A 12,066-nucleotide genomic window follows, 5' to 3' on the forward strand; every position below is an offset into this window, starting at 1 on the left:
TCTCAAGAGAAGTGTATTCAGGGAAGACTTCGTGGAAGAGACAGCCTTTGATCTTAGCCTGAAGGGCAGAGGAGGATTTTCATAGACTGAGATAAGGGTATCAGGTGGGCAGTCTAGGAAGAGAAAAAAGCTTGAGAAAAAGGACAGGTTGAAGCCCCAAAGCAGACACGATGCGTGGGAAAAGTGAGTCATGTGTGGCACAGGTGTGTGGCAGGACTTAGCAGGAGATGAGGTCAGGTTTTGAGGGCAGGTTACAGAGGACTGGGGCTTGAGCTTTATTTGGTGGATAATGAGAAGCCGTGGAAAGGGGTAATGTGTCTCTAACCTCCAAATGGATGGGCAGTTCCACTTAGTGACCTCGCCACAGTTCAGCTACTCCCCTAGCCCGGGTGGGCGGGGAAAAAGGTCCTCACTTTCTGGATCATTCCTCACATGGACACTCCCAAGACTCTGCTGGCCTGAGCCCCTGTCTGTGACCCTCACTCGTCCCTTCTCACCCTTGTTAACCATGGTGTTCTGACTGGTGAGGATCCTGGGTTCTAACAGGGCGAGAGCAACCTTGGAGCAGAGACTTGTGGGGCTGTCCAAGGTGCTGAAACAACGCCACTCCCAACTTGAAACACTTCCATTTTAATGACTGTCTCCCACGCCATTGTTTCTTTTGGGTAGAGAATTTCATTCCTACCTTCCAATGGAGAAATAGAAGTCTCAAAAGTTAGCACAACTAGACTAGGAACTTAGTCTTTTGCCTTCCAGCCCAGGGCTGTTTTCTGCCACCTGGCAGTACCAATGTAATTCAGCAATGCACACCCCAAGTGATTTCATTGCTGCTGCCACACTAACATGTAAAATGCCCAGAGTCTCTTCCCATCTCCATTTCTACATCCATTTCCTCAAACACTGACAGGTGTGTCCACCCCAGCGCGCCTCCTGAGACTGACCAATCAGAATGCTTGGGCAGACCTGCCTGGATGAGCAGCTGTACGTGATCATGGCTCTGTTCTGATGTGAACACCTGGGTGCAGCTCCGCCTGACACTTTCTTGGAAGGGGGTGCTGAGCTTGGGGAAGCAATGCTCCACCCCTACTCTCATAGTTCACCCATAATTACTACCATCTTTACTGGGCATCTATTGTGTTCTAGGCTCTGCACTGTAAAATTTCCATATGAACTGTCTCACTCTCATGGCCAAGTATCCTCTCAACAGATGAGGAAATTCAGTCGCAGGCAGGATAAGTGACTTGTAGGTAGGCAGGGTGGAGATTGGAGGGCTAGAATTTGAACTCAGATTTGTGTGGTTCCATAGTGACCCGTCAATCAAAGCCTGTCATCTTACTTATGAGAATTCAGTGGCTCCCACCACTACTGGCTTTGTGATGCTGGGCCAGTCACTTATCCTGTTTGAATTTCATCCTCATTTGCAAACTGAGGAATGTAAAAGTGTACCTCCATAGGGCCATTGTGAGGACTAGAAATGAAGCACGCAGCAAAGACTCAATAACTGCTTGCTGCTAATGTGAGTATGATTGTTATTGGGTACAAGTTCCTTGATGGCTGGACAGGTACATGATTAGACTTCCCATATCCTCTGCTGGGAAGGTGAGTAGGAAGGAGAAAAAATGTGAGGGCCAGCACATCCAGAGTACCAGGCAGGACTTGCTTCTGCCCTATATGCTCGTGATCTCAGGGGGTGGGGACCACCTGGCTGGAGCAGGTATGTCACTGGGCTCCCAGGGGTGGTTCCGCACCACTTTATCAGCACTTCTTACATCTATGCTGAACCTGAGATCATTCCTACCCTCGGAGACTCTGCTTTCTTAAAGCTATCCTGACATCCTCCTTAAGGACCCCTTGGCAGGGAGAGGATAGCTGTGGATGTGGCCATGTGAGCCACTCACATCCAATAGCAAGCAGGACTGATGTGCCTCCCCTCTTGCAGATGAGGAAACTGAGGTCCAGCAAGGTGAAGTGCCATGTCCAAGTGACATAAGCCTAGGATCAAGGTCTCCAAACACTCAAGGCTCTTTGAATTAGTCTCTAATTGCCCATCCTAAAAATCTTTCAAGGAAAAAGGCAGGTACATAAATTCACAAACCAACCCATAAATAAAGGAATTGCTCATTATTATTGATCATGGGACATTTGGGGGAAGTCTCAGCCAAGTCTGCTCTGCTCATTGCCCCAGTCCTCCTCCCCTACCAAAGCTGGCTAATTGCAGGAAGTCCCATTCATTCAGAAGCTGGGGTGAGAGTGGCAATAATGATTTCCCCCTGGAGCCTGGTGCATGCAAGAATGAGTCACGCTGGATGAGAACAACTGACTGCTCTGTAATCACCTCCAGCAGCTCCTGCTCAACATGCGACAGGGCCCGGAAGAGCCTTTCCAGGTATAATGAGGCTGGGCAGGAGGAGATGGATGAGAATTCACGTGGTCTCACTAGGGCAGCGTGGCTCACAATCTGTCTTAGCCCCAAGCTCCAGGCCGGAGGGACTCCACAGCTAGGTGATTCCTGTAAGAGCCAAGTCCCCCCAGAGTTCAAGAGCAGGAAGTCATTTGCATCCTGGAGGAAGAGAGGCAGTGGCCTGGTCCCCAGACTGTTGGAGCTGTGGGCTGGGAGGAGTGGGCACACAGACAGCAGCCTTCCTAGGCCCTCCTGGGGTCCTGATTCCCCTTCTTCTGAGGAAGGGGGTGCTGAGCTTGGGGAAGCAATGCTCCACCCCTACTCTCATAGTTCACCCATAATTACTACCATCTTTACTGTAATAATCTCAGTGAAACCCCTTTGCAAACACACACACACACACACACACACACACACACACACCTCCTTGCTCCTACTTTCCTTCATTTCCCCCAGAAGGGTGTGTCTCCTGACTTAATCTGTGGAGTCTGCACAGTAGACCATCTTATAAATCAGTTGGTTCATCTCTCCCGTATCACCACAAACTTCTCATTTACAGATGAAGGAACTGGGACTGTGGGAGGGGAAGCCATGTGCCCAGAGCCGTAGAGCTGCCCTAGTAGCCAAGCTGGGACTGGAGTCAGGAAGCACCACCAGCGCTGTGGTGGGCAGTGGACTCCCCTTCAGTCACCTGACCACTCGGCTATGCGAGATTCTCATCCCAAACAACTCTTCTCTCCTACCCAAACCCCAAAGCTAGGGCACTCCATTTTTCTATGGAAGTTATGGACAAAGCTCACATCAATAAAGGTCCATGAGAGAGGAAACTTGCAGGAGGAGCAGATTTTTCTCTTTTGAAGAGTGTTTGAGTCCTGAGAGCCACTGGGCACACCCCACCTCCACCTTTGAACAGGATTCCACTTCCACCGTCAAGTTCCCCAGAATCAAACCTCATAAAGCCCGGCATAATTCATGAGGAAATACAAATAGTAAACAAACATGTGGGGAAAAGGTTCACTCTCCCTAGTAATCAGAGAAATGCAAATTAGAGCAACACTGACGAGCCATTTTCTACCTATATAATTAGCCCAAATTAAAAAAAAGAATGTTAGGAAAGTTGTTTTGAAATAGGTATGTTCACACACAGCTGGTGGCAGTATAGATTTCTATAACCCTTGAGGAAAGTAATATAGCAACATCCATCACGAGCCATAAATAATTATGCCTACTGACCCTGGAAATTCACCCTAAGGAAATCATTCAACAGGAGGGGAAAAGCTGTTTGTAGGAAGATGCTCAGTGCAACATTTGCTGGGAACACTGGAAACAACTCAGTATTCAGCAGGAAGGGAATGGCTGAGCAAACGGGGAGTGTATCAGCTCCTGCAGTGTTACGCAGTCATACAAAATGATAATTAAGAAGCCCGAAGCAGCAGATGTGGGGGAAAGAAAGCAGAATGCAAAACTGCCCATGTGCACTGTGGTTATTATGATATAAAAATACAGATGCTCCTCAACTTATGATGGGGTTATGTCCTGATAAACCCATCGTGAGTTGAGAATATTATAAGTCAGAAATGCATTTAATACACCTAACCTGCCGAACCTCATCGCTTAGCCTGGCCTGCCTGAAACGTGCTCCGAGCACGTACATTAGCCTGCAGTTGGGCACAGTCACCTCGCCGCTGCTGCCCAGCATCACAAGAGAGTAGGTCCAGCATATCACCGGCCAGGAAAAGAGCAAAATTCAAAATTGAAGTACAGTTTCCAGAGTGTTATTGCTTTCACACCATCGTAAAATTGAAACTTCGTAAGTCACACCATTGTAAGTTGAGGACCGTCTGTATTGTGTGCATAAGAATATGGGCAAGGGGGAGCTGGGCATGAAGACAACTGGTGTTTCGGGGCAACAGGGACAATGGAAAAGTCTCCTCCTTCCACTACTTTTACTAATACAAACCCCAGCAGAACTGGGCCTTGGAGAACAGCCTTGGCGGGTCTCTGGTCATGGGCTCTGTCTCTGAGGGGGACATGGAAACACTCCGGTTCTTCATCCCTGGGCATAGGGCCACACTCCCTGATCCGACCTGGAGGTCGGAGAAGCTGGCCCTCCTCTCCTGGGTGGGGTGGGGGGCACAGGAGCCGTGGGAAGCCCCTCCCATCTTACCATGAAGCCTGGGGCACAAGTGCAGCTCCCAGTGACGCTGTGGCAGTCGGCCCCATTCTGACAGGGGCAAGGTAGCCGGCAGCCATCGCCATAGTAGCCAGCAGGGCAGGACTCATTGCAGTGGCGGCCAGACCAGCCTGGCTGGCAGGTGCAAGCTCCAGTTACTGGGTGGCAGCTGAGCAGCGGAGAGAGGAACAAGAGGACAGTCTGGTCAGGGATGCGGGCATGTCCCATCCTCTGCCCACACCAAGTCTGGTCTGCCCGGGGTAGCACATTCCAAGGGCCACGGAGGCAAAATTGCTTGAGGCCTCATTTGTTTGTCAGAAGAACCCAAGATCCTGTGGTCTCATTAGCCCCCCAAAAATGAGGCTCATGGTAGTTATATAATTTGCCTAAAGTCACATAGCAAGTGGCAAAAGCAGGATTAGAACACAGGTCTCCAGACTCCCAAACAAGTAGTCTTTATAGTACAAATACACAGAGACCAAAGCAGAAGACAGCCTTTTTTAGTCCCTTCCCTTCGGTACTATGGGGTCCAGTGCTTCACCCACTCTGCACCCCAGGCAGATGCCTGGTGTGGGGGCAGGCACAAGAGGGAGACACCGTGGCACATCACAGGTACTCAGTGAACATCTGAGACCTCCGGGCAGATGCCTCCCCCCCCCCCCCCCCCGCCAGCGTCTGCACTGGAGAGGATACCCTCTATTTGCTTTCCCAGGGCGATTGAAGAGTGAGGGAGATGGACATGTCCATCCCAGACCTGTCTAGGTCAGAGAAAGGACCACTTGGCTCTAGGCAGGAATTGCCTGTCATGACCTCTAGAGGGTGGGGCAAACTCTGGTTGGCAAAAGTCTGAGCCAGCAGCCAGTACCATTCATGACCAGAGGGCATATGGGGTGTGGTGACTGCGCTTCTCAGAGCTTCTGCAAGTGTGTAACTGACTGATGGCCCCAGCTGCTGTGTCTGAAACCCATCACCACATTTGCTCAGAGGCCACACACCTCCCCTGGGCTGCTCCCAGCTAGAACATAGCAGGGATATTGAGGTCGGCATATTCCTGGAAGATCTGGGATTCCTCTGATGGGCAACTTTGGCTTAAAGACTTAGCACCTTAACAAACTTTCTTAGAACTGTGCTGCAGTCTAAGGCCTTCCTCCCTCCCTCCCTCCCTCCCTCCCTCCCTCCCTCCCTCCCTCCCTCCCTCCCTCCCTTCCTTCCTCCCTTCCTTCCTTCCTCCTTCCTCCCTCCTTCCCTCCCTCCCTCCCTCCCTCCCTCCCTTCCTTCCTTCCTTCTCTCCTTCACACGGGTCAGAACTGCATTGCAGTCTGCCGCTCTCTCAGCCTCCCCGCCTCCTCCCCAGTTCCCCTCACAGCTCTCTCCTTAGTAAATCTCTTATACTTCGCATCTCCTACTGGGAGGGCCCAGAGTACACTCCAGAGAAGATACTGGATGGTAGAGATAAGCCTCTGAGATTCCCTGTGTCACCTTCCTCCCTGCACCTGAGTCCAGCTGAAGGGATGTGGCCAAAGGAGCATGCTCTGGGCTGGCAGAGGTGCCTGGGTACAAGTCTCAGTTCTGCTAAGTCCCACAAGGACATGTCTCTGTCCGCCCTGGTCATTGGAAGATCTCCAGTGCCTGGCTTATATTCTCAGCCCAATTAAATATTGGGCATGAATAATACTTTTATTATAAGTAATTATTTTGTGTTATTGACTTGTTTCTCATCTGTCTCCCCTACCAGATGACAGCTCCTCAGGGGAAGGCCTTCTATTTCACCTCTGCGTTGTCACCCAGCAGGGTCCCTGGTACCCTGGGGATGCTCAGTACATACCTGGCGAATGAGATAAAGAAAAACTAACTGTATGAAGCCCAGCCAAGGTACTTCTTTTCTGGGAACCCTGGTTTCCTCACAGAAAATGAGGGATGGACGGGGGCAGACATTCCTGAATAGTTAAGTGCAAGTAGCTAATAATCATTTTGGAAAATGTTGAATTATTAACTAATCTCATTAATAAGCGAATCAATAATTAGATATCACTTTTTCTCTATCACAACAGTAAAAACATTTTTCTTAAAGAAATAATATTCAATGCTGGTAAAGGTTTCTGGAAAACAATGTGGGGATATATATCAGGAGTCCTAAAAATATTCAGACTGTTTGGTCTTGTAATTCCATTTCTAAGAATCTGTCCTAAGGAAATAATCATAGTTGTGGGGAAAGATTTATGCACACAGATATTCCCTGAAGCATTATTTATAACAGTGGGAAATGGAAGCAATTTAAATAATAAATAATATGTGACCAGGCTATTAAAGCACCAGGCAATTTACACATATTTCTAGTCATCGAATAAGCCTGTGAGTTAGACATAGTGCCTCTATTTTACAAATGGCACTTGGAGGTTATGTGACTTGCCCAAGGTCACATAGCTAACTCTGTGGCAGCTGGAATTCAAACGCAGGTCTGTCTGACCCTACTCTTGTCTGCTGCCTCATGCCGCCTCTGAAAACAGGGTACTGGTTAAATGGATTATGACAATTCACATGAAAGAATGTTAGAGAAGCATTCAACTGTTTTCCAAACTATTTAATGATATGATATAAGGTTAAGTGAAATAAGCAAACTATATACAAAGTCATGATCTAAAATGTGAAGAAAGCGATACAGATACACACAGACATGGATGATGGATAAACAAATTACAGCAAAATGGTTTTTGTACTCCCCTCTGGGTTGAGAAATTATGAGTGATTCTGAGTTTTTTCTTTAAATTTCTACATATTCTCTAATGCTCCCAACTAGAACATCTATTATATTTATTAATAGATGCAAAGCGATAAAAATTGTAAATACGTTAAAAAGAAGAATGCACATAGAAGATGAGTGTTTGAAGACTTCCTGACCTTCGTGGTTCCAGAAAAATTCCTCTCTGATCTGAGCCCCGCACTGTAAGGGGAAATGCCATGAGGCAGGGAGCCCCATTTGCTGGCACTGACCCTGCGCCAGCAGTGGGGCTCTTCCCTCTGTTCCAACACTCCGAGCGAGCAAAGCCCGTAGGCAGGGCCTTTCTCAGTTCCAACTTTCTAGGGGCCTCCTCTGGGGTTTTGACTTAGGGTTAGAGGGTGGCTCAGTCACAGTCGTGGAGATGACATGCTTGGACCCAGGAATCAACCTGGCAGGCAGCGTTGACTGCAGAGATCAGCTCTGCCCAGCCTGGGTGATTTTCTAAAGAGCATCAGGCATCCTTCTGCCCTTCCCATCAACAGAATCTCTCACTTCAGGTCCTCGCTCAGGCGGGAACACCACCCCGTGAAAAGCAGACTAGACACACGGTGAACCAGCAAACGCTGACTTCTAAGCATTCCCGCATTTCCCGCTTTCCATCGCAGCTGCCAACGTTTTGGCTGCTCTGGGTTTTTTCTCTGCGCCAATTTCACTTTTTCATTCTGAGAACCAGAAAGCTCAAAACCAAACCTGAAATCATTTCTTTCTCTCTCCTTTTATGTTCTAAAATTCTATTTTAAAAAGCGAGACCTCTATTTTCTTAATTTGATGGCTTGTCAAGTATTATGAAAATCCCTAAATCCCTCTGAAAAGAGAGTGGGGAATGACTGCTGACAATGACTGAGAAACAAGCCCCTTCATCACATCTTCCTGCTGCCTCCTCCCAGCGGTGGCAGAGCCATTCCCGTGGGTCACATGGCCAGCCAGTAACTGCTGGGTAGGCTCAGGCAAAAGTCATGGACATCTGGTGGTTAGGCTAATGGTTCGGTTTGCTCTTTCTTTTTCTTCGCTTTTCTCCCATTTTCCCCAGACACAGATTAATCACAAGTTAACGGGAGGCCAAAAATTGAATAATACAGGATTCTTTTCAGGGTGGATTTTTCTGCCCTTTCCCACCCCCACTCTGAGATTACTATCAATGTTGCATCTGTTGGCTAAAACAAATCTTTCAAAGGTAATACATGATCGTGGCTGCTGGAATTTGTCTGTGACAATCCAATTGTGGAGGGGACATGGAAAAGGCCCAGCACACAGACACTCTCTTTCTCAAGGTTATTCTTTATGAAGGAGGATGGTTTCTTTGTGTGTGCTACAAAGCGTTTATAAAGGGAATGAAGCGTTGAGGAATCTTATCAGCCACTTCTTCCTTCCCGAGGCATGTGGACTTGACCTCTTTGAAGCAGCCTCTCCAGGGGCTTGGGCTGGATGAGCAGGGTTTTCTTTGGTTGGGGGCTGGGAGTACTTGTCTCCCTAGGAAAGAGGCTTGAGGCCTTGCAAGCCGGTTTGGTGGGGCTCTGTTGTAAGCTCTTACGACAAAAATAAGCAGAAGCCGGGGAAAACGAGGCTAGGCTTTTGGGAGTCCCACGCTTCATCTTGTGTGAGTTGGATGGAAGCTTCACTTTCAAAGACCCCACGAGAACATTTACCCCCACTGGGCTGATGAAAGGTGATGGGCAGATTGGGAAACTGAGACACAGAGAGGAGAAGCAAACATATCAGGACATTTGCTCCAACAGAGGTAGTTCTGAGGCCAGGACTTGGGCTCCTCGGGCCCCACCAGAACCTGCGGCGGAGCTGCTTTGGGATGAGGACTATAGAGTTGCCCTTCCACTTTCCTTGGATCCCACGAGAAGGCTCTAGAATGGGACAAAGTTTCATGGGAAGAGAAGAATGACCTGTGTCCACACAGAGGAAGAGAGCTGTTCTCTGTGTCCACGAGAACAAAGCCAGTGCAGCATGAGAGAGTTCAGTTAGACCAGAGGCTCTCAACCTCGGGAAATTTTGCCTCCCTTCATCCCACCCAGGAGATATTTTTGGTTGTCAGAACTTGGGGGTGGGGTGTTGCTATTGGCATGTAGTGGGCAGAGGCCAGGGAAACTTCTAACATCCTAAAAAACACAGGACAGCCCCCCACAACAAAGAATCATCCAGCCCCAAGTGTCAACAGTGGTGAGGCTGAGAAACCCTGAGTTGGCCTGAACACAAACTCTGTAAATGTTGGGGGCTCAGTCACGGGGGCAGGGTGCCAAGAGAAAGGAGTGAAATGTATTTTAAAAGCAGGGCAGACATCAGCTCAGGGGCAGAGTGCTGAGGCTGCAGACATGGACGAGCCAGGCGCTCCTGCCCTCAAGGAACCCAGGCTGTGACACAGCTCTCTGCCAGGAGGCAGGCATGCAGACACTGAGGAGCCCCGCCTAGGGGGTTGGCTGCCAGGAGCTCTCAGGGGGGCCCCCACTCCTAAGCAGCGCTACTGCCTCCCAGTCCCTGAAACATGACACGCATTAAAGACAGTAAAGCAAATAATCATCAATATTGGATGGGCTGAGATTAGCGACGGAGAAGAGGGAGTCCTTCCAGATTAATAATGCATCGAGGACTCCTTCAGAGGAAGGATAAATTATGCAGGGCATGGCTGCTCAGGCACAGGAGGAAAACAATAGCTCTTTAATTTGAGGGTTGGTTGGATCTATGTGGCAGGGACTCACCCTACATACGACCTCAGCAGCAGCCTTGATTTCTGCCCTGGAGAGGGTCCTCTCTTGGCTTCTATGCAGGGGTGGGGAGTCCTAGTGCTGTCCTCCAATCATGGAACAGTCTGAGGTAGCTACCCAGCCCACTGACCAGCCATGCACAATTCCTGTGTTTAGAGCTTTAGAGCTCTAGCCCTGCCTGCCAGTGCAGATGCCACCTCCTCCAGGAAGCCTTCCCTGACCACCACAGCAGTCTCCAGCTCCAGGAACTAAGGACTGAGGACAGATTCCATCTAAGCCGTAACAGTCACTAAGATGACTCTGCTTGCAGGCTCTTGGGTGATTTGTGGAGAATCAAAAGCTGGAAATGGAGAGGGGCTGAGGCTAAGTCCTGGCTGTCCCAGAGTCAGGGCTGCGAACAGCAGCAGCATCCACTGCTTGGAGCAACCAGTCCTTCCCTGAACTGTCCTGCACCCTTTGCCACCCAGATAAGAGGCAGCCACATAAAGGGCCGTGGAGGCGTTTGTCTGGGGCTGACAGCCTCATTTATTAGCAGAGGGAGGGGTCCGCTGGTACATGAAGTGAAGGGAGATGGGAGAAGTGGCCCAGAGCAACTCTGGCTTCTCTGCTCCCCAGATTCGGGCTCATCTGGAAGCAGGGGTGAGCCTAGCTTTAGCCCAGGTGTGCCCAAGTCCCAAAGGATACACAGTACAGGAGAGGCTGGCCCCAAGCCAAGGCCCTGACAAAGCGCCTGCTCTCTGTCCCTCCTGCTCCTCCACACTAGCCAGGGGCTGCTGGGACAGCCCCCGCCAGACCCAGGCAAGCCACCCTGACTGTTAAGGTCCCTTCTAGTACTGATCCTCTGTGGCTCTTGCTTCTGCCCTGGCAGTCCTGTTTCTGGGTTTGGGGTTGGGGAAGCTCTTGGCTAAATGTGGAGCGTGTGGAGGTGAAATATTCTCTCGGACAATCCTCCAGAGCCAGTGACATCCCAAGCCCAGCCTTCCCAGCCCCTCCTGGACTGTGTGGCTCTACGCCACCCCGCCCTGTTCCCCTGAGGGTCACCAGGCTCCCTCCTTGTTCCTGGGTGTGGAGTCTCAGGTTAGCCCATTTTCAATGCTGACAGCCAAGTGTGGTGACAGAGGCAGGTGACCTGGGCCCTGGTTCTGTCTGTGTGGCCCGGGTTTTCCCTTCTTTTCATCAAAGTGGTCAGCAAAGATGATTGCTGAGGTCCCGGCTCTTGCACTGTCCTACCTGGATGACTAGGCTGGAGGTGGCGCTCTGTGCCCTGAGCAGCCCCCTCTTCACCTGTGCCCACCCCACTCGCCTGCAGCTTGTACCTGATGGTGTTGTCGGCATCACAAGGGCAGGGCAAGGTACAGCCTGGGCCGTGCAGGCCCTCGGGGCACAGCCGCTCCTGGCAGCGTGGGCCTTTGTAGCCAGGTTCACACTCACAGGCGCCAGTGGTGGGCGAACACTGGCCCCCGTTGTGGCAGTCACAGCGCTGCGAGCATTGGAAGCCGAAGGTCCCGAAGGGGCACTCCTCTTGGCACCTGCGGGACAGCAGAAGGTGTTGAGGTTGTGCCCCTCACCTGCCCTTCCAGATCCATCCATCATGCACCCCCCAGCGTCCAGACTTGGGCCTGGCGTGCTGCACCCCCTTACAGCTTCCTCCCCCCTTCCCTCTCCTCCTCCAGGAAGGATTCCATGATTTAGTCACCCCTTCATGCCGGGTCCGTCAATTCCTCAGCACTGAGTTTGTGCTATCGTATTTCATTAATTATAGGCCTTATGTGTTTGTGTTTTCATTTTTTGATTGCAGTAAAATATATATAACACAAAATTTACCATTTTAACCATTTTAAGTATACAGTTCCATGGCATTAAGTACATTCACACTGTTGTGCAACCATCACCACCATCCACCTCCAGAACCTTTTCATTTTCCCAAACTGAAATTTCTGTACCTACTAAACACTAAACCTTATGTTTTAAAAATATATTTTAACATTTTTGAAATCAGTAA

At 49.9% G+C, this 12,066-nt stretch overlaps 1 protein-coding gene across 15 annotated transcripts in view; it reads right to left on the reverse strand.

Moving 5' to 3' along the window:
• The window catches only part of MEGF11 (multiple EGF like domains 11), a 368,267-nt gene that overhangs the window by 50,406 nt on the left and 305,795 nt on the right, over positions 1-12,066 (reverse strand). For all 15 annotated transcript variants that reach the window (XR_012494704.2, XR_016020868.1, XM_088797313.1 and 12 more), the window contains 2 exons: positions 11,381-11,593; positions 4,569-4,743 (listed from right to left, as the gene is read on the reverse strand). Coding sequence is in view for 13 of the 15 variants with exons in the window: in XM_088797313.1 (XP_088653439.1) it covers positions 4,569-4,743; positions 11,381-11,593 (388 nt within the window). In the remaining 2 variants the exon portion in view is untranslated. The remainder of the gene's footprint in view (positions 1-4,568; positions 4,744-11,380; positions 11,594-12,066) is intronic.

This window comes from Rhinolophus sinicus, chromosome 3 (assembly GCF_057876585.1).
Source record: "Rhinolophus sinicus isolate RSI-liver-muscle chromosome 3, RSI-T2T, whole genome shotgun sequence".
NCBI lineage: Eukaryota > Metazoa > Chordata > Mammalia > Chiroptera > Rhinolophidae > Rhinolophus > Rhinolophus sinicus.